The sequence below is a fragment of the Aulonocara stuartgranti genome, assembly GCF_965226115.1.
Source record: "Aulonocara stuartgranti genome assembly, chromosome: 11".
NCBI lineage: Eukaryota > Metazoa > Chordata > Actinopteri > Cichliformes > Cichlidae > Aulonocara > Aulonocara stuartgranti.
This window is the reverse complement of record NC_138947.1, coordinates 8,051,920-8,073,866: the sequence shown is the minus strand read 5'-3', so window position 1 is coordinate 8,073,866 and position 21,947 is coordinate 8,051,920. Positions and strand designations below refer to the sequence as shown.

At 37.8% G+C, this 21,947-nt stretch overlaps 3 protein-coding genes across 3 annotated transcripts; 1 reads left to right on the top strand and 2 right to left on the bottom strand.

Annotated features, from left to right (window-relative positions):
- Window positions 1-703: 703 nt before the first annotated feature.
- Window positions 704-4,946, bottom strand: scnm1 (sodium channel modifier 1). Its single transcript, XM_082553051.1, has 8 exons — window positions 4,794-4,946; window positions 4,546-4,616; window positions 4,366-4,454; window positions 2,926-3,020; window positions 2,489-2,589; window positions 2,274-2,398; window positions 2,067-2,187; window positions 704-1,931 (listed from the first exon to the last, which is right to left on the bottom strand). The coding sequence occupies exons 1-8, from the start codon at window positions 4,842-4,844 to the stop codon at window positions 1,820-1,822; spliced, it is 765 nt and encodes a 254-aa protein (XP_082409177.1). The 5' UTR covers window positions 4,845-4,946; the 3' UTR covers window positions 704-1,819.
- A 256-nt stretch (window positions 4,947-5,202) lies between these two features.
- Window positions 5,203-8,449, top strand: lysmd1 (LysM, putative peptidoglycan-binding, domain containing 1). Its single transcript, XM_082553052.1, has 3 exons — window positions 5,203-5,781; window positions 6,209-6,516; window positions 7,171-8,449. Exons 1-3 carry the CDS (start codon window positions 5,551-5,553, stop codon window positions 7,343-7,345), a joined length of 714 nt encoding a protein of 237 aa, XP_082409178.1. The 5' UTR covers window positions 5,203-5,550; the 3' UTR covers window positions 7,346-8,449.
- tnfaip8l2b (tumor necrosis factor, alpha-induced protein 8-like 2b) lies at window positions 8,226-14,823 on the bottom strand. The gene is made up of 3 exons (XM_082553053.1): window positions 14,329-14,823; window positions 9,631-9,954; window positions 8,226-9,032 (listed from the first exon to the last, which is right to left on the bottom strand). The coding sequence occupies exons 2-3, from the start codon at window positions 9,946-9,948 to the stop codon at window positions 8,790-8,792; spliced, it is 561 nt and encodes a 186-aa protein (XP_082409179.1). The 5' UTR covers window positions 9,949-9,954; window positions 14,329-14,823; the 3' UTR covers window positions 8,226-8,789.
- Window positions 14,824-21,947: the final 7,124 nt, after the last annotated feature.

Below are 21,947 nucleotides of genomic sequence, written 5' to 3'. Positions count from 1 at the left end.
CTTCTTAGTTTCCAGTAAAGCACGGATGTATTTTTGGACTGTAACCCTGTCACAAATGTATTCACCACATTGTATTTATGCTTCTACTGTTTCGTAAACAATAATACTGAAATATCAGATTTGAATTTGTCTTAAAACGCTCTAACATACTTCCAAATCCCTACAAAGACGTTTTAAGACCGTGGTGACGCTCTTAACTCCAAACTAATGAAGTGAGTGAGCTTCTGAAACATATTAGCCATGTCATCAGAAACTAACCCATGTTAAGTCCCTTTGCCCCCTTCCACTGACCCTGATGTTATCCAATTTATACCAACTGTGCTGAGAGGAGCTTTAAACGAACGCACAGATTAGCACCAATACAGCCAATCTGCTGCTGATTTATAGGAAAGCTGGCTGAGAATTGATCGTATCAGACAGAGCTCACTGAACTCAAATGGAAAGGACACGATGAACAAGAAAAGGGTAATGAAAATAGTCACAATAATTATAAAGGTCAGAAGTTCAGCTGAAAATTGTTGCCCGAGCTTTTAAACCTGCTTCTTTCATTCTAGAGGAGCCATGAAAAAGATGTAAGGCTAATGTCACTGAGGATGGCACAGTTTATCCAGTCTTTCCAGACTTCTAAGATGTTTCATGTTCAGGCGGGATGTTTTGGCAAAAGAACATCCTGGTGATCAAGAATGAGAATGATTTTCTTATAAAACTAATTTCATTTAATGAACACAAACCCCCAACTACATCACAATAACAAGTTTTAAAAAACAGAGCTATCACATATGTTGGGACAATGTTTTGTGAGTGATCCACCACAAAAGAAGAAAGTTGTTCAACAGTCCAGGATGACTTTTTCAGTCTTAATCTTTATGTCTTTAAAGCTAAGGCAGATGTTTTAATGTATAAATTCTATACAGATTTTAAAAATGTTCTGAATTTCTGCCAGATAATCAGGCAAATGCCAATTTGAGTATTTTCCAACTTCTTAATAACATGAAGAGTTTGGTCAGTCGTATTGAATATGAATATTTCCAAAATCACCTTTCCCAGAATTCTGATGTTACCTTAATCTGCTTGTGCAAGTAGGGAATCAAACATGCAGCAGACAAAAGAGCCAAATCTTAACACATCTTTGGGACAAACTTGCTCTTCCCGCATGAAGAAGCACAACCTGTCGGGGGGGAGGGTCACAAGCAGAGGTCACATTACACAAATCTTTTCAACAGATTGGAGGAGCGGTGTTGGATTTTAATGTAACAAAAAATATTCACAGAACATTTTAAGGAAAAGTGCCGGTAACTGAGTGGTTTGTCTCTGTCACAGGTGTAAACGATTTCAGACTCTTCCATTCAGGACTCTTTATGGGTGTAGAGGGATTTCCTCCCTGATAAGTAAGCTGTTAGAGAATATAAGTACTCAAATTCAGAGACCATTGGTTAATTCTTGTCACTTTCCTGCAACTCAATGCTTTTCAGGGTGGACTATGATAAGCCAACAAAGGTTCAGCCTTAAGCATAAAATATAACTGGATATGAAAAGTTGTCACTTGAATAAAGACTGACTCTGTAGCAACCTCTATTGATCACATCCTGGATGGAAGAAATAGTTCGACGCTGAACACTCAGTAGCTTTAAAAAACAAACAAACAAACAAAAAAAACAACAAAAAAAACAAAAACAAAACATAAAAAGGCTGATGAACAGAATAAATCTGTTAAATTTTTGTTTTCACATTGAGCTGTCTGTTTTATGCAGCACTGTGCCTCGTGAACGTACCACTGTGGTACAGGTTTTATCTGTGTGTCCACACCATTCTGGTGCTCTCATTTATTTGCAGGCGCTGGGGCAAGCGTGAGCGGCTCTTCCTCATCTGAATCAAACTCGACATTCTCGTCTTTAACCCACTTGCCGCTGTGGTCTTGCAGCCACCCGTCACTATGATAAAACAACAACAACAACAAAAAATAGATGAAATGCACTGAAAATCTAATAGTGACCTACATGCAGATGTGATAAAAGTAGTGAAAATGTAGAACATTAGAAAGTGAAAGTCCCACAACATTTAGGCACCTTTTCAGTTTGAGATAGTGCTCCAGCTCCCTCTTCCTCTGAGCAGTAATGGGTTCAGCCTCCTGTCTCTCTGCAGCCTGACATTCGGCAGTATCTTTTGATGGATGTGGCTCGTTATTGGCTACAAAAGGAGTTGAAGCAAAATCATGACCGAGGTTTGCTCAAAATAAAAGCTGACAATAAAACATTTTCTCTAGCAGATCTTACCTGTTGAACAGACAGTAGAGTTGCTTTGTGACGTGTTCACTGAAATGCCAGACTCCCAGCATGCAGATGTCATGTTGTCACTGAGGTTTGAGCTGGTGCTTGCTGTCACTTTTTCAGATTTTGTACTTAAAAAGAATGACAAATAATTTAAATTGTGTTTTTTATTGTATGGCTTTAAATACAGACAACAACTCTCATACCAAGTAATCACTCACCTGGTTTTTCTATGGCAGCTGTTATATGGTACCGTTTTCAGCAAAGCATGATGGGTGAGCTTCCGTGTTTGTGCTAGTAATGGGGCTGAACAGGAGGGCTCCTGAAATCACAACAAGAGTAGCTCATATTTTCCACCATTACACAACTACACTGAATTGTTTAGTAAGGTGTAATTTGTTAGGGTCATATGGTAGTCACACGGGCACCACATAAGTAATTTAACAGGAGACAGCATGGAATAACAATGTCATGCAGTAATGAAAGATTACATCTGTCGAGCTTGTGATGTTTTTCCTGTGATGATTCATTGACCGTCTGCTGGCAGAATGACCCAGCTGGTTCTCATCTGTTGTTGCTTTGTTAAACACAGCTTTTTTCTGTTGGCTATGAGAGACTTGTAACCTTGACAGAGAACGCATGATTAACAGTTACTGACCTGCCTTTTTTCTTCAGCCTGGACATAGTTTTCATGTTGCCGTTTTGTTATTTCAGTCTTCAGCCGTGCTTTCTTGCCATAAAATGCTTTTAGCCCTGAGTAGAACACACAACAAACAATTGGGTTTACTAAAAAGTCAATGTAAAATGAACCAAACCTGAAAAAAAAAAGAAGTCATACTCGTTTCCCTTTGAAGTACAGCAAGTTTGGTAGATATCATGAAGACGTGCAAAACTTTACCTTCATACTGTAGAAATTAAACTCGTATCGAAATGTAGGTAAAAACAACATTTTTTATATGCTGTAATTTATCTAACATACATGTTATACGGTGATACCCTTATTCAAAATACACTTTCCGGCATTTTTTCATCAGAAAATAAAGAAAACCTCCAGGGTACACATGCTTGTCTTTGACTGTTTGTGTAAGAGACAACAGACAGAGTTTTGCTTTTCCGAATGAGAAAAGTTGGATATTTAAAAAAAAAAAAAAAAAATGAGGTGAAGAAAAATTAGATAGTTGTACAAGACTCTGATACTTAAAGAGTACAATTTGTTTGACAGCCATTTAAAGTGATGGAAAAACTAACATAAATTCAAAAGCATGGAATTTTTACTTATCCCTATGTACTTGTAAATATACAGTTTTAGCGTAAAAAAGTGCGACAATGTATAATTGTTTGGGTTTTTAATTCTTCCAAATAATGAGGGGATATCAAATCCAGATAATTTGAAAAGAAAAACACAAAAACAGCTTACCAATGATGCAATCCAAAAACTACTGAACTTTCCAATATTTCAACTCTTTGTTATCTTGATTATCTTGACTTGATTATCTACAAATCCAATACAAAATTTCCCCCTGGCTGCTGCTTTTGAGTTTTATTGAGTGTATTCATTTACTCTGTTGGGTTCTCAACTGCTGCATCAAATTACAATACAGGTCTTGTTTTGACTGTTGTTTTGCCTGATGACTACATTGGCATTTTACTGAGGACACAACTACTGACCAGCACATCTCTTTCTTTGATCCTCAGTTAGTTATGTAGCTTCTCCCTCTCACAAGTAGCTTTTCAGTCTTCAGTGTTGTATTTTATTTTTGAGCAGATTGTATTAAATATGCATAGTTTATGTATCTGTATTCCTCTGATTTTGTGTAGCATATGTAGCAAGGATGGCATATTAACCTGCACTTCACAGCACCTCAGATGATAGCACGACCTCATACAAGTGCCCCTCCTGCAGCATTGACTTTGAAATGCAGAGCCATTTAAAATATGGGGCACTGTCTCAATTAATAGGGCGAAAGACAAGGGATAGAAATGCTGTGCAGATGGCTAACCCTTGATACAGTGCTTCTTAATAAGACTGGGAGCGAAACTTCAGGTCCCCTGGGTCCCCAAATTGCTTTAAATAACTTTACAGGTTCAAGGTGCTCACCGTCTAGATGCCTCTTTCCTTTTCTGTGGACTGCCAACATGTCGACTGTATCAAACACAGGACGGTAGGAACACACAAGGCAAGTGTACCTATAAGATAAGGGGATAAATTACATTTAATGCCATTAGCTACACAAGTTTTTCTTTCCCAAACATATCAATGTTTTGAAGTTCACTTCACCTTCCGTTTTTCATAAGAGCAGCCTCATCTTCTGGAATAAAATTAGACAAAAGGTCTGCCACACGACGTTTCTGTAAAACGAAGTGAATAACGTTAGATAGTATGTAAGTATTACTACTTATTTTATTCTCCAAAGAAATAACTACAATATGTTGTTAGCTTAAAGATGCTAACACTAGCCGCATGTGTGCTCTTAGCTGAAGTCTCTGTTATTAAGCCAACATAAAATGCTGCAAATTGATCCATACCTTAAGGAGATTCAGCTGGCTTTTATCATCACCTTCTCTTTTAAAAGACATAACTGTTATGATCGATAATCTAAAAACTAATCTGAATAGCAGCGTATAGCTTCTTGGCTATAATATATAAGCTAATAGCAATGCTGCATTCATGGACAAACGGAAGATGGGAAATATAGACAACTCCCCCCCCCCCTATGTGCTCAGCTTTGAGGTGGATAATTGTTCCGGCTATCGGAACTACAACGATATCTGCTTGTTTTTATAACATAAAGTCCGCATAGTCATTTGAAAGCTCGATTTGTGGCTATAGTTCATATTTACTAAATTTGCGGAAAAAAAAACCCAAACTCTGTCAACTTAATATAAAACGCACAATTTTCCCCTACAGTCTTTAATGCAACACGTTGTGGCGAATCATCGGACTAGTCAGTGAACACGGCAGCCATGGCAACATATGGTTGTAGACAGCTGACTGCAAGAGTTTTGAAAACAAGTTTTTCAGCGACTTTTAGGTGTGTATTTGACAGATAAGGTACGTTATATTTGTAATCCAAGAAATTTTCTATAGAGTTTAAACGGCTGTCATTTGGAGAAAATATTGAACGCTTGGAAAAATAACGCGCGACGACATTAATTAAGTTGATAGCCTTAGCTAGCAGGCTAACTAAGCTGCTAGTTTGATAGTTATGGGCTAAAGCGGAAGCCATTATTGTAAAGATGTTATCAGCAGTGAAGTTCGCTGGTAAGCGCATTTTAGGCCCACATGGTTGTTTACCACCACACGAAAAAAGAACAATATAAGTGTTTTACGACAATGTCAGGGGAGCGAGCTCCACTACCAGCCGGAGGGGACGGCCTACTCCGAGGGAACCGCACAAGATCTTACGGCAGTTTGATCCGATCTCCGCTGTCCCCGGTGCACCAGAGACGCATTGAACATATAATTCAGCCGGGAGAGACACTGCAAGGCCTGGCGCTGAAGTATGGAGTGTCTGTGAGTATGACTGTGTTGATTTGACTCTGAGACTGAATTAGTTCAAGTATTCATTTTTTGCGCCTTTAACAGTTCATATTAAGCTTATATTGAAATTTACTTGTTGCGATATGATGTCTTCTAACTGAATACTTGATTTGCCAATACTGAAATGTAAATGTGGGTGAATATTCACTTTTCTTATAGTCGTTGTTTTATTTTCATATTTATTGAGGTAGGTTATCTCAGTGGTTCAACAAAACGTTCAACTACATAATTAAGTTGTTTATTCAGCTGTTAGGGCATACTATGAAAAAGTGTTTGCCTTAAAATGGCATGTATTTATTTGGTTTCCTGTCTGCCTACTGATCTCGGTAAAAGTGAGACTTGATTTAGCCAAGTCTAATACTAATTAACAAAAGGTTCACAAGGACATCTTCTCTTTCAGATGGAGCAAATCAAAAGAGCAAACAGGCTTTACACCAATGACTCAATATTCCTGAAGAAGTCTTTGACAATCCCTGTGATATCAGACCTGGATGACTGCAGTAATGGGTTGGATGTGGCGGAGGAGGATGGCAACAAAGGCAGTGGTAACTCTGCTTCACTTCACAATGGACACATAGGGAGTTCCTCTGAGAAAAAGCAAGAAGACAGAAAAGATCTCACTCCAGGGGATTTTTTGAAAAGGTTGGATGACTTGATAAGCCAGTCCAAGCAGGCTGCAGTCAAAGGATGCCAGGAAGCAGAGAAAAGGTATAACTGTGCCTGTCGCTGGTTGCTCTTTTCTTTGCACAGTTGTTGTCCAGTCAGGGTCATTTGTAGCATTACAGAGACTTACTCTCTTCGTATTTAAGTCACTAATAGTTAGATCAGTTGGTCCTGCTTATGCATATGTTTTTAGTCATAATCCCTGGGCCATTATACTCATGCCATTCGTATTCCTAAACACAGTTCAGTGGAAATATTATGTTACTCAGATTAACATTTTTTCCTCCAGGTTAATATTGGAACATATTACTGCATGAGAAATGGTCAGTGGCAGTGTAATTTGCAAATATTGTACCTTCACTGATGTGTAAGTAATGTTGAGGTCATGGTCAAATATAATGCATTTTGATGCTAAGCATAGATATGCATGGATAGTATCTGATAGTCAGATTAGCCTAGATTGTCATGTCAAGTATAGTCATCCACCTTTCTGGCCTTCTTAATATTTCATCAGCCACTCACAATGTGGCTGTTCAAAAGATTCCCAATGCTTAATAGCTGCTTTAAATGCAGTTTCTAATGGCCTGGTGATAGTACCAGTGCAACAGCGATATTTTTTTTAAGAATACCAATCAATTTAGCCTAAAGTCAGTACACTCTGAACGACTTGCTCTGTTATATATTTATTTTATTTGCCAGGTTTGCTGCACTAGAAGCAACTTGCAACAACAGGACATCAGATTGCCGGCCGCTTACGAGGTCACAGAGTGTCATTTCATCTTCCAGGATGGCAGTACAGGGGACAGTACCGCTCACTGTCACCAAACTGACCAGGAAACTGAGAGACAAGGAAGATGAGATCTTTGAACTGTGACATGTCTGTCACTCAGAACATTAATGGAGCTTTCCCAGGGAGCCGTGATGCGCTGTTTGATCTCCAGAATAATGGAGCGTTACGGATAAAGGAATGAAAAGGAATCCCCGGTGATCCCGCTGCTGCTTAAAGTATAAAAGTGTTTTCACACTTCCATTTAAAAATTTATATTGCACAATTGTAGACTTGTTATTTATTTGGTGAGACATGCTGTAGGTTGTGAAAAGCTTCATATGACTATTCACATCTGGGAAGTTGGAAACTTGAAATTTGAAGAATTAAAAATCAATCATATTTATAGTCAGATGATCATATGGTCAACACAAAAAGGGTTTGTGTGTAACTGCCTCATATTTTCAGACTTGTAACGTTAGGAAATGGAATCTAAAACACAAGTCGTGTTTACTGTAATAATGATGATGACAATGAACTGGTTAGAATGATGGTTTTTCTATTAATGCTGAAAATGCAAGAAAAAATGTTGTAGGCTTTAGAATATTTGATAGCAATGATTGTATTGTTAAGGTTATATTTCTAATGTCTTTTCAATTTTGTATTGTTTGTTTTAAAATACATATTTTTATCCCATGTTAAATGACATTTGTTCACATTACTGCTAACAAATATTTCTTTTAGTATAACATGTAGATTTAGCTGTTTTGGGAGATTTAATGTCCAATTGGAGTTGATTTTTATCTGTTTTAACTGCCATATAAGACCAACGAATAGTCAGTAGGCCAATGAATTTAAACATTTTTTAAGCCCTACTGCGATCCAAAAATCATGAATTATAGATTGGATGTCCAAGCAGTCATGAGTAAAGAGTCTGTCTTTTTGTTGAGCTAAACATGTTTTTAAAATACAGTCATGGTCGCAGTAATTGTGCACTCTGGGGTCATTATCTTTATTTTTGGCTTGATTGTTGTCTGGACACCTCAGTAAATACAGTTTGTTGCTGCAGAAGCATCATCTTAACCACCAGATGGCAGTGCTGTACTATAGTGGTATTGTTCCCAGGCCTAACTTGCTTATGCATCGGTCCACCTGATTCATATCAGTGATTATAATGCATAATATCAGTAGTTCTGAATAATACAGTTCAAAGTCACAAATATTAGATGATACTTTGTGTCCTAGTAAAATAATCAATGCAGAATATATCTGTTTAATTTCAAGTTTGTTTTCTCTGGACACTGTCTGAATAGAAGATTAGCATCACTTACATAATATATATTTATGGCCCCAAAATATCAAAAACTTGAATGACTCCACAAAGCTTTTTTTGTATCCCTCATGTTCTTTGAGAACTATGGGAAAGCAGGTTGGTTCTCAAATGACTTGTTTTATGTTGCCAGTCCTCAGTAACAGAAAAACAAGCAGTTCGGAGTCCTAGTTGAGTCTGTCTGTTGTTCTCCCAGTGTCTGTTTGAAATTTAGTTCTGATGTCATATTGTCCCATCCTCCACTAGTTTATTCAGTCCTTTACAGATCTTGGTGAGGTTGGGTCTGAAGGGCCCATCAGGGTTGTACAGTTGGGTCAGGAGCTGTGGGTCGGAGTAATGGTTGAAGACATGGTTGATGCGACCATGAGATTTAGTGGTGAGGTGGGTGTTGACCAGTTTCAGCAGCAGATCCCTGCAGCTGGTCAGGATGTCTGCCATCACTGTTTTTTCAAAGGTAAAGTCCACCTGCGTCAGACAAGACATGCATTCATGTTACGTATTTCATACAAGTCAAATTGTATAATATCTTAATGTGAAGTAGCAGGATATGATGTATGAATATTCTACCAGGTTTAAAGACTTCTTAGAGATTGCATATTTTTGTTATTTTGCATCATTAATCTTCCTGCATATTCAGTTTTAATCCCAATACAGAAGTTTCAATATCAACGTATTATGTGGAACTGAAATAAAACAAGCGACCCTTTAAAGCAACGTCTGAGCCACGCATTGATGCATAAGAGAATCCTATTCAACAGTGAATTAACCTGGACGTTTTGATGCCATGTGATTAATATATTTATTTATCTGTTTTAATTGGAAATATTAACACAACTGCAAATTGCATTTATTGTGGAAAAACTAAGGTCAGAAACCTCTTGAAGTTGCCTGATTTTCCAGCCTTGAAGTTCATGCTGCGCACAAAACATTTTCCCCATTTGAGAGTAATTGGCATTCTTTTGCAATTGGAGCTAGAAAACAAGTGCATTGGCACAAATTTCTTTCAGGTGATGTATGCTTACTCATACATCATGGATTAAAAAAATAAAGTTGGGAAGTGTACCTCATAGAAACTGATAGCTGTCATTGCTCCCTGGTGGAGCTTCTTCTTAAAGTCTTGGGCCACTGCCAGCTCTTCTGTGCTGAAGCGGTTGTTCCTGAAAAGGACGCCAATCTTGACTGCAATCTTGATGAGGTCTTTGATGACTTTCTGAGCCTCTGATTTATTTCCCAAGTAGTCTCTGGAGACCCGGTACAGTTCATCTAGGATCTCACTGGTGGTGTCATCAATGAACATTTGTACAGAGCTTTTTGTGGCCATGCTGCTGAGGATTTTCTTCTGTGCCTTCATGGCCATGTCCTTGGCATTGAACGCATCCATTGTTGCCTGAATTATGAAGACAATTAATTTAATATTTCATTTTAATGTCTGTCCTGATAAAGTTATTATACAACTATTCAACTGTTTTAATATCCACATAAACATTTTACAGCTCAGTTTGAGCGCAATTAAATTTGTGTATAGACAAAAAAAATTTCATAATTATACCTGCAGAAAGAAAGCAGTGAAAAGAAATAAAATATTCATACTTTATGCTCATAAATAGCCCAACAGGATATCATTACACAGTGTGTAGTTCTCTCAGCTATAGAGGCAGAATGTTCAACATTTACAGTTTCAGCTTCCTGTGATTAAACTGATTGGTAACCATTTTCAGTTTGAAAGTTTGAATTTGTCTCTTCAGGCAGATTTCCTGTCACTACCCATACCCATCACAGTAAATCGACAGCAAATCCTGTTGGTAGGCAAGTAAAGACTAGATTGCACAACTTTTTTTGGCTGAATGAATTAGCATGGAAGTGCTAAAGAGGTCCTGTTTAAACCTGAAAGGAGAAGACACACAAGTACACTCTTAAAAGAAAACAGTTTTTCTTTCTGCCCTCGATTTAAAACAGCAGTTCCAGTTGAGTAGTTGGAGAATGATTGCTGACTACAAGGTTTAACTGTTGGAAAGGGAGGAGAAACATGTTTTACAGCAAAGTGGCGAGTCTTCCCTCATTACTTTTTAACTTTCAGATTATCATCCACTGACCCTTCTTACACATCATAAAACTCCATCTTAGTGTCAATATTAGTAACAGTTCAAGCCTTTTATTTGTCATCTTTAAATTAGAAACATACATCGACACAAACACTGAACATGTAGTGTGTTAAATTCTGAAGCAATGCCTTCATCTTATGTTAGTTACAGTGTTTGTTTTGATATCTGACATGTACTTACATTGCCAAAAGGGAAAACTACCATGGAGGAGCCTCCACAGAGGCACTTAATTTTCACTCCTGGGATTCTAACCACACCTAACATCCATCACAGAACCCCCCCCTCGGGAAGTCATCAGCATGCATACAGCACACTATGACAGAACTACAAAATCCACAGTTTTATCTTTGATTGTCAACACAGTTTGAATTAATTCTTTTTTAATTCCATCTAATTTCCCTCTAATCTCTAACATGGAAGCAAGCAGATATGAAGTGGATCACTCTCAGAGGAAAACTACATTTGAATTTGATTTCTCTGATGTTCTTGTTAGAGTGTTGCAAAGAGTGGGCAAGCAAAATAAGATTTAATTCCCACATCACCAAAAGAACAAAGATTGAAAGTATCACAGCAATAAGACTCTTACAATGGATGAAGCAAACAAGTGTGTTTGTAGAATATTAATGCTAAATAGATAAGCTCTAGCCTTATATCTCCAGTTCCAGAAACACGGCAGCTTAAGCATGAGCCTAAATGCTTAGCTTCTGCTTCATATTAATCCATGTTTTATGAGTAACACAGAATCAACAGATATGCAGTATCTTTAGCAAACATCAGTGCCACCGAGGCAGCTGTGCATTCTCTCCTACTTCCTGTGTCACTTAGTATTGTCACATGTGCAGAATCTCAAAGTCTAAACAGGTCTCCAGTTAATAAGACTGTTTCTGAACCTCTTTCTGAGTCATTTTCTGCACTAAACCTGACTTGTGGCCTGTATGGACAAGTATATGAGGGGTGCAGGGAGGCTGCATAGCTCAAGCATGTCCGCGCCTGCTTTTTTCACATTGCATCAGTGCTAGAACAAGAACAGGAAGTGAGCACCCTGAATCCACACGCTACCTCAATTTTTCTAACTGGGTCTACCTTTGAGTGGAACGTCGAAACAGGATGTAAACACTATTTATTAAGCGCATATTTTCTGTAAGCTGTCAGCTATCAACAACTGTAACCCCTGTGATGCATTTCTTTCCTCCCTGTTTATTGTTATTAGCAACATCATTTAAAATATGATGTTCAAGTCGCCCAGTGCCAGCAATGCACAGTCAGCAGTGTGAGCAAATGACTCCACCATTCACTCATGAATGAAAAAGTGATCGAGTCACATTAACGATCATATCATGCAAATAAGTAGCACTCGCTGTGATTCTCCCCATCACTGTTATGCATCCCACTCCCAGCTCCAAAATTCATTATAAGCAAACAGTCACTTTTATAGCATATCTCTAGTAGGGTTTATTTTACATGCACAACCATTAATTTCAAACAAGTGTCACATTTCTAATAGCTCCCTTTGTTACAAAAGCTTTGGGGTCCCTGTGGGGAATTCAAAAACATTCATAAGATTAATTTCCCTTAACAGTGATAATGAAAGTAGAGCAGTGTGACAGCTATTTCAGTTTCATACTTCAGTCTCATTTATTTGCTAAAAAGACTACTGGGATCGGAAGGATGTGCACTGTGCGCAGTCATCAGCCAGTATTCCACACAGTGAAACTCCCACAGCACGAGACAGGTCGCTGTTTGGCCTTTTGTGCATCAGCATTGTTTATTTTATGCAGCGCTGTCAGGGGGTTGAGGCTGTTTGGGTAACACTGGAACATTTCGATGCTACAGCAGCATATTGCCATAAAACCAGTGTTTTGTAATGGACATCATTCAGTCGATCATGTCGAGGATGCGCTCAATGTTGAGCAGCAATTTTCTGGTACAAATGGATAGAAGAGGGCCTTTGAGCATTTATCAGTTTGTTGTTGACATCCACAGGGAGTGACTCCATTATATGTTCAAGTGTTTGTTTCCCTCCCAAATGCCTGAAACTGCATGCTGTGTGAAATCTAATGCTGGAAGGAAAAGCACAAAAATGCAGAAGTAGAACTATCAGAGCAGAGATGGCCTTAATCAGTTTCAGAGCTGCTGTAACATCCAGGCAGTGCAGAATCTTTAAATGGTAGGTTAATGGACAGTCAAAGAGAGTTGTCCTTATTGGTGGAGTCATCCAGGCAGGCAGGAGAGGTAAATATTTAGCATTCCTCAGATGACTCAAGCATTAAGCCTGAGTGTTTTTGTGTTTGTTCTTGTTTCTACATGTTTTTAGTTGCAAGGATGACAGAGTGTATGGCCAAGCAAAAGTCATTTTCCTGCAGTTTTTGTCTGCAACTTTTTAGCAATAAAAGATTTGTTTGATGTTTCGTGTGTACTTACGTGCTTGCATCTTTGTTTATTCTACTGTTTTTGTGTTATGAAAATAGATCTGCTCGCACGCCCCCTTTGACTGAGCCAATCTAAATATTCTTTGTAATGTTCCTAGAGTGCAGCTGAGCATTATCTATGAAATCCTCACTGTTTCTCATACCAGCCCTGAGATTTCTATACTGGATTGTAGCTTCTGGGACCTAAAGGAATGTATGTTCCCTTTAGTTGCCTTTTTTCATACTGAACACTGAGAATATTCTGGGAACAGCTCAGAGACACGAGTCTGTCATGCCATTTTTAGAAAGGTCATCATTGATTGGCGGTAGTTGCATTAGTACCTGATGATATTATGGACAACCTGAGACAATAACAGCATAAAAAATAGGAGAAGTTTCTGTGTCCTTACTCAGCAGGTTTTTGTAATAGATCAGTATCTTGCTGAATAAAATGTCACTTCCGTTGTATGTTTTGAACTGTGGGTAATTGTTGTAGTTTGTGATCCTGTTTTTCAATTATATAAATATATAAGTATATAAAGTGTTTTATACAGGTTTCTAAGAATTAATTTTGCTTTATGTTATTGTTATTAACCAAGTAATACTTTTGTTTCAGTAAAGATGACTGCTTTATAGGTTTAGGTTAAACGAGGAAGCGTTTTGAAATCCTCTTAAAGCAGATATTGCAGTTTCTCTTTCAACATTGCACAACTTAGCAGAGTTGTTCAAGCCTGCCACACATCTGTACTGCCTCAAAAGGGAAGCGAAACAGAGCCGTTGGCGCACTGGCAAGGAGTCATTACCAAAGGCCCTCAGCGTTGTATTTGTCCCTTGAATGTGTGCGGCCATGAGAGCTATGTTGCAAGCTTTCACTGTCTTTGGCTTGGGCTTAACATGCTTCAAATCAAAGTAGGCCAAAGAAGAACTAAAGTTCACTGCCTTGAGATTTGAGTTGAGCAACTCTCAGCCTGTGCAAACAAAAAAATGAGAGCTCTATATCTGTGCCTGTCACTGTACTTGTCCCAGCATGACTGTGAGCATACATGCATATCTTCCAACTCGTGTTCAAGATGGGGAAGTGAAGCAAAGTCACACAGTTTCCAGTCATCCCTCTTCTTAGCTAACCTCTGTTGGAAACCCTTAATTAATACTCTTAATTTTTAGGAGATTAAAGAAATGGAGAGACCACAGATATCTAGTCCCAGAGGTTGTTTTTTTTACTGGCATATGAACACAGCAGAAGTTTCTTACCTGTGTGTGCGTGCTGAGTCCCCCTCCCTCCTTGTCTGTGTCAGATGTCTGCCTCTGCTCTGTGTATCAAGTTGACAGCACAGGCTGGTCAATTTAACGGGATCCCTTCATCTTAACTACGAACAGAACCAAAACCTAAAAAGAGCCCTCCTGCAGCGCTTCTGTCAGTGCTTGCCACCCTTTTCTTAAGATAATGTTGAGTTGTACTTCCTTGAGGAACTAAATTGCTGTGACACACCCCTTAGTGTGTGTGTATGTCTCTCTCTCCCTCGCTCTCTCTTGCTCTCTCTCTCTTGCTTTTTCTCTCTCTATACGCTATCATGTGTTTCCCTCTGAAATTCAAATTCAAACTCTTCCAAACCACTGTATTTCTCTCTTAGCCTCGCTCTTCACAATTTGGCACTCTGAATCGGCTTGTCTCTTTCCCTGCTCTTCTCTGTATTGCTGACGCTGTGCCTCTGCTTGTTCTGACTAGTGAAAAACCCAGAAAGAATTTACGAATAATCCAGTGATGCAGCCCATTGAAAGGGGAGAGGCTTAACTCTTTTTTTTACTGCTGTTCACCTTCGCTGGAATGTGGCTCCTGTCAGTTCTGCTGCGCGCCATGTCCCTCCCCGCATGTCTCTTTTTGAAGGTAGAATCAAAACAATGAGTAGCCAGGAGTGTGTCTGACGTACACAAACAGTCAGAGATCACTAACTGTTCTACAGCTTTTTTTTTATGTTTAAAGATTGTGTAGAAACACAGCACCAATGTGATAATTAACAAAGTTAAAGCTTTATATTAGTTCTTTTCTTTAGTTGTTTAATAATGTTGTAGTAAGTTGTCCATTTTAAATTTTTTTTAAATCTTTACACTAACATTTTAATTACAAGCTAACTTAGCGCATTGTCGCTGAAATGTTTCTGTTGTTATCAGATTACAATAAAAACTAAAGTCCAAAAGTGTTGCTCCCCTGAATGAACTATTGTTCAATCAGTGGCCATAAAACTCATAAAGTCTTATCTGAATCGGAGGCATGCAAATACACATAAAGGTCTCAATAAGTCTCAGCAGTTACAGCAAATGTCTGCGATTCAACGATTCATTTAGAATCAGGAAGTGTCCCCTGCCTCTTGAGCTGTGTGTTTATCTATATATATTTTTTTTCTGAATGACAGCCAGCTGTGCTGAAAGACTTTTGGCCGAGGCCTGTGCCATTCAAAAAGACATATCCACTAAGCATTTGCAAATGGTAATTGTTGTCAGATGTTGAGGTTACAAGTCGCACTGAGACCCAGCTGGACTAAGAGGAGTGCCTGGACAGGATACAGCCCACCAGTATCCGATCGAGCACACCTGCCTCTTTGTTTTGCCACCTACCCTGCCCTTCTGCAAGAAATTAACATGAGTAAAGTCGTGGTAAACTTTTCTGCAATTGCAGAATGAGGTCTGTCGCCTTGGCAACAGACAGGAAGTAGTGCTTAAGCGGTTTCCTGATGGCTTCCTCTTTATCATGTAATGACATCTCACAAGGAAACATCAGCAGGGAGTACTCAGCTGTATATCTGTGAGTGAGAGTTTACACCCTTGCCTATGTTTGTGCATATGAGCGAGTGTGTTTTTGTGAAGGAACGTGCACGCGGTGAAATTGAGTTCTTAACTCTCTCACCTTCATACTGTACACATCTGACGCATGCTCCTCTTTTGGTCATGAGATAATGTGAGCATCTTAAATTATGCCTGTTATGTTTCATTAAAAGATCACAGGAACCTTCAAAGCCTCCAACTTTGCACACACACACACATCCAGGCACTCACATAATGGCAGTGTGTTATCACCAGATGACTAAGACAAGAATAACCACTGAGGTCAGAAAATTGGACCTGAAGATTTGGAGTCTGAATTGGATGGAGGATTTGGTGAGCTTAGGTGCTTTCTGCACTCATGCTGGCTTTGTGTTATACGGTGAACAAATGCTGTTTCAGGTGAGGCTAGAGGCGTGATATGGTCTTTCTGAAGGTAACAGAGAATCAGTTTTTAAACCCTTACAGCTCAGCTTTTTTTTTTTAGCTGTGAAGAACCTCAATGATCCAAAAAATAACTAGGTCATGGTCTCTAATTCATTTATTTGTTGCTGTGTGTCTAGTGCATGACCTCCTAGTGGTTGTTAAAATTAATGCCATCTGTTTACAGATAACACCTGAACAGTAGTTGTTTATCATCATCCTTTTGCAATCTCGTGCTTTTTTAGACACACCTTTTTAATGTCCTTACAATTTCAAGAATCTCCTAAGTTTTGGGAAACTACAACAGCAGCTTATTATCACCACTTAAGCTGTATTTTTGTAATTCAGATAAACTTTTAGTTGTCCACAGTATAGACTTTGTCTAATAGAGATTGACCATTATAGTTATAATGAAACATTCATAAATGAATATTTGCTTATTTCAATGAAATTCTTCTTTTTTTATATAAATGTTATCAAGTGATATAAGAAATTGCCTAATTTTTAGGAATTTATGCCTGTGTAAATTGAGGTCACCTCATTATCATACTTAGAAATCAGGATTGAGAGTTCACAAACATTCCAAGTCAAGAACACATTAGATGTGTATTTCTGTAGGTCAGTATTTTATCAAATCATCACTTAGGTGTCACTGCCGTGTCACTGTCGTTTCCAAAACAGAATTATTTGAGGTTGTAAATGCAGTTGTTTAAAAAAACAACACAGTCAGCAAAAGAAAATTGTAATCACAAACAGGAAGAAGAAAGTCTATCATAGATTTTTCATATACTTGGACAAAACAGGATAAACAAGTTGACTTCTGATTGTATCTATTCTTGATTAATCAGGCTTCCATTTCTGTATAATCCCGCACCTCTTTTAAGAAAAGTGGAAAGTAATATCACTGTACTATTTGCAGTGACTTCATAAATGTTTTACTGATATAAAATGCAGCAAATAGCACATGAACAATTCCCATGCTGGTCACTACCTGTAGTACAAGTTTTAGGTTCTCTGCTTCTGTATATGCCTGCTGTTCTCGCATGTAGAGGAAATTGGACTTCCTCTTTTTTGAGAAAAAAAACAAAACAAAAAACCAACCCATAAGGCAGGCATGTTGTAAAACCTGCACAGTCTCATTATTTAGAATAGTAACAAACCTATAAAACAAGACAATGTCATTACAATTCTGTTCATTAGTAAGAATTTTTATCTTGTCCCTAATTGACGTGAAAAGATATAATTTTTTTATTTGTTTTAATCGCACTACAACACTGCTTATAGGATGCAGCAGGCAAAACTGAACAGAAGTGGGTTGGTGGGCAGTTTGGCGTAGTCCTGTTTGAAGCTGTTTCTCTTGTTATTGAGTAAAGGACCAGGGTTCTCCAGCCTATCAGCAAGGGAAGAGGATTCTGACATTATTGAGCTTTCGTCACTTGTTCTTCGCCTTTTTGGCTTCCTCCTTCGCTTGAAGTTTTGCTGAAGTGGTGGGGGGCTCATTAGCAGCTTTTCGTGTAGGCAAGGTGTTGCAGGGAAGGTCACTTGGGCTTGGTTTACCTTCTGAATATGCCTCATTGCCATTAATGTGCAGACTACAGGACATGTGCTTAGGATTGGTGCTAGTGCAGTTATACATTAGTTGAATTCACAGATACAACATAGAAAATGTTCAGAAATTCTACGGCTTAAAGCAGGCTTTGGTACATCTGATCACACGGGCAATAGTTTGGGGAAAAAAAGTCTTATTTTCTTACAGCATCTCTCCTTCAAGTAATACTATTCCATTAAATGGAATATTTTCCCTCAAAAATAAAATGTGTGCATTTCTAATCCACTCTTTCAACAAATTGTTGCTTATTTTTAAGATAAACCTCGGGAAATAAGGGAAACATCACTGAGTAAAAAGTGCAGTTATGTTGCTAAAGTTAATGAATCTTTCCCCTTCTTTTTTCATTGTTTCAGGCCCAATGTGAGGCTAAGTTGTGTTCTTCGTAGGTAGTATTGCTCCTTCCAATAGACAAACGCACCTTAAGTGCCTTCCAGTTTGCTTTCTGTCTCATACTGCAGGGGGCAATGAGCACAACTCTGACTAAATCAACAGGGGGCATCCTGAGTCCACACTGTGTGAAAAAGATAAGTGATTCTTTGGTGCTGACTGCTCTGCTTTTCTCTACTCACCCATTAGAGCTCATCAGAGTCTTTCTGTTCACTGCTGTAGTGCAGCTCTGCTGGGGGCTTGAATGATAGATCTTTCTTTCCTTTAAGCCAGTAGTTTTTCATGTTTACCCTGGAAAAATGTGGAAGATATATTATTTGATTAAAAAAAGAAATTCTTGTGTACATTTTGGAATGAATATTTCATGCAATATCTCAGAGAGTGGCTTAAGATAGGGGGCATTTTTTAGGAATACATAACAGCAATGTTCCCCTGAATTTTGCATCTCATCGTAAATTAAATTGCTTACAACTGCAGTTACAACAACAACAGAAAGTGTGTAAAGTTGTAATCAAAATGTTCATCTCGATGCTTTCTGGGAGGATAAGAATGCTTTTTTTGTCCGAAGCATGACCGACAGCAAAAAGATATGTATGCTTGGCTTCTACTCGCTTTTACAACAATTTTGCCCTTGGCCTCAGTTATATAGGGCTCATGCTCCAAGTGGTCTTTGGTGGTCTAATGTATGTGGATCTGCATGCCCTGCTCAGTCACACAAACACAAAACTAAGCTAAAGCTGGCTATTGAGATATAAGGCCTATTTGTTCTGAAATATCTTTTTTTGTGCAGTTTACTGAACTCGTAAATGACAGTTGTTTTACTTGCCTTGTGGGAATGTATAGCGAGGAAATTATGTCTGCACAAGCGGCTTCCTTTTTTTCCTTTTCTTTTCATCAAGAGCAGATTTCATACACAACATGACATCAACTTCTATTATTGTAAGTAATTGAAAGGAAATGAAGTGAATAGCATGTTGCATCAACCAAAGAGTAACACGCATAGTGGCATCATTACACGGAAAATGGTTTTCTATTCTAAACTATATGAAATTTGACTGCATGAAGTCATGAATATTATTACCGTTTTTTTTATATTTTTGCTGTTGCTTATTTGGAACATTTTGCAGGACAGTTGGTTATTAACAAAGTTATTGTTGTCACCACTCCACTGCTTTTCATCCTTGAGGCTGCGTTAACAGTGTCACCACGCAGACAGTAGCAAGGCTTCTTCAGACCCGCAACGCCAGCCACCCCCATACTCGAATGAATACCTTTAGTGTAGTTATTGCTGACATATGAGAAGAGGTTTACATTTATTTCTCTAGCTTCCACCCATAGTTTAAGCAATTAATTCAGAACTAATTCACATTAATAAAAAACTCACCCATTCTTTCTTTGAAGGTGCAGTAATTTTAAATGTTTGCTATTGTTAACATAGCCATGATACATGTTTAATCACAATTAATAAGTGTCTCCAACCTGCAAATTTTCTGCCAGTTGAAAAACAAAGTTTTCTGTATAGCAGTGCTTCCTTCAGATGTTTAAAATCTAGAATATTAAAATTGAGCCAATAATGATCTACAATAATCTATCTCAGTACATGCTAGGATAGGCTTCACGAGAAGCTGATCAGAATAAGCTGTTTACAGAGTAGATGTACAGTTTAGTACAGTGATATTTTAACTTAGCTTTGTGTATATGTCACACCCCAGTGCAACATTACGACTTTTCATTTTGTTACAGATGGTAGGAAAACACATAAAACAGCTGTTCTGTTGCGTAGTATAGTACATTAGTCATGCATTGTTTAATGTTCCTTTAAATCGAAGCATTTAGATTTCCCCCGTTTGCTCTAATGATGTCAGGGACAAAATCAAAATAGAGACCCTTTGTGATCTGTGTATTTGAAAAAAGATGCATCTGTTAAACTTCTGTCTCTCAAAATTTCTGTTTTTGAACGGTTGCTTGAACATTGCTGAATAGCTGAGTAGATAAAATGCCAAAACCAAGACTGTTTGAAGTGCAAGGATCAATCCGCTGAATCCTTTCAAGAAGTATAGTTAATTGTATACCATCACCAACATATGAACAGCAATATTTAAACCACAAACATCCAAATAATCTTGGTGCCTTATGACTTTGAAGCCACCAAAGCTCCAGACAGTTTTACTGTTTCACCAACTCTGATTTGGATGTTATTCCCGGCGGAATGATCTTTAATATGGTCAATGTAGCTCCATTTATGCGATGTAGCTCCATGCTCACCATATCACAGATATGGTGAGCATGGAAGGTGCTCTTGTTAGGTGCACCTGCAACCACCATGTAAGCATCATTATTGTTTCCACCTGGACAGAAAGTGGAAATTCAAAGTGAAAATATAATTCTTTCTCTTGGCCAACAAATGCCAGAATGTGTTTTATGCTTTATTTTAAAACTAAAATATAAGATAAGATAAGATAAGATAAGATAACCTTTATTAGTCCCACACGTGGGAAATTTGTTTTGTCACAGCAGGAGTGGACAGTGCAAAAGTTATGAGGCAAAAATTAGAATACAATAAGAATAAATACAGTACACAACTGTACAGAATAGAATAAAATAAAATACTATATACAGTAGAATAAAATAAAATAAATATACAATAAGATAAAAATAGAATACAAATACTATATACAACTGAGTAAAAATACAACGATGACAGAAAGAATTATTGCACTTAGTATTATTGCATATGTATGGATGTGTGTGCTTGATCAGTTAAAGTCTTTATTATGGAGTCTGACAGCAGTGGGGAGGAAAGACAGAATAAAACAAACAAACAAACAAACAAACAAACAAACAAACAAACAAACAAAACTCAGTGTATAAATAAAGTCAGTAGGTATTTTAAAGTATTTCTAATTCATTAAATATTAATTTCATTTAATAACTCAGAAATGTTTCATTTTTTAAATCATGTATTTATTCACATAAGTGATATTTTCCTTTTCCTTTATCAAATGAAGTGTTTCCACCTTTGCCCCATGTCAGCTGGGATAGGCATACATGGATGGATCTGTTTCCACAGAATTGCATGCTGAACAGGGAAAAGGCCAAATGTAACAATCATCAGTTTTTCTTTTATTTTCCAGAAATAACAACCAGACTCCTACACACTGTTCAACTCGCAATAAATATTTATATGTTCTGCAAATAAATATATTTCTCTGTTTGCAACCTGAGATGTGTTTCCCTCCCTTTCCTATTTGTTTTTCTTATCAAGTAAATGTGCTAAAATATATTTGTCATATTCTGAAATATGAAAATAGGCTTCAGACAGACCCTAAAAACTGCATATGTCAGATAATTTGGTTCAGAGTAATATACAAATACAATTGTTTGTGTTGCTTTCTTGGACTGACTTTGTAGACATTGTGTTTAAAATGTCAAAGACAATGTAGATCTCATTAACATGTCTACCACCTGTATGGGTGTAATGGGGATACAGATCTCGCTAAACTTAACTTTGTCCATGGACAGGACAATCACATCTTGGAAGACCCGGGACACAAGACGTGTATTTCAAATGATGACAAACCTGCACTGTTGCACTTGCCAGGAAAAAGTGCATTTAATTCATAAAGTGTTCTTC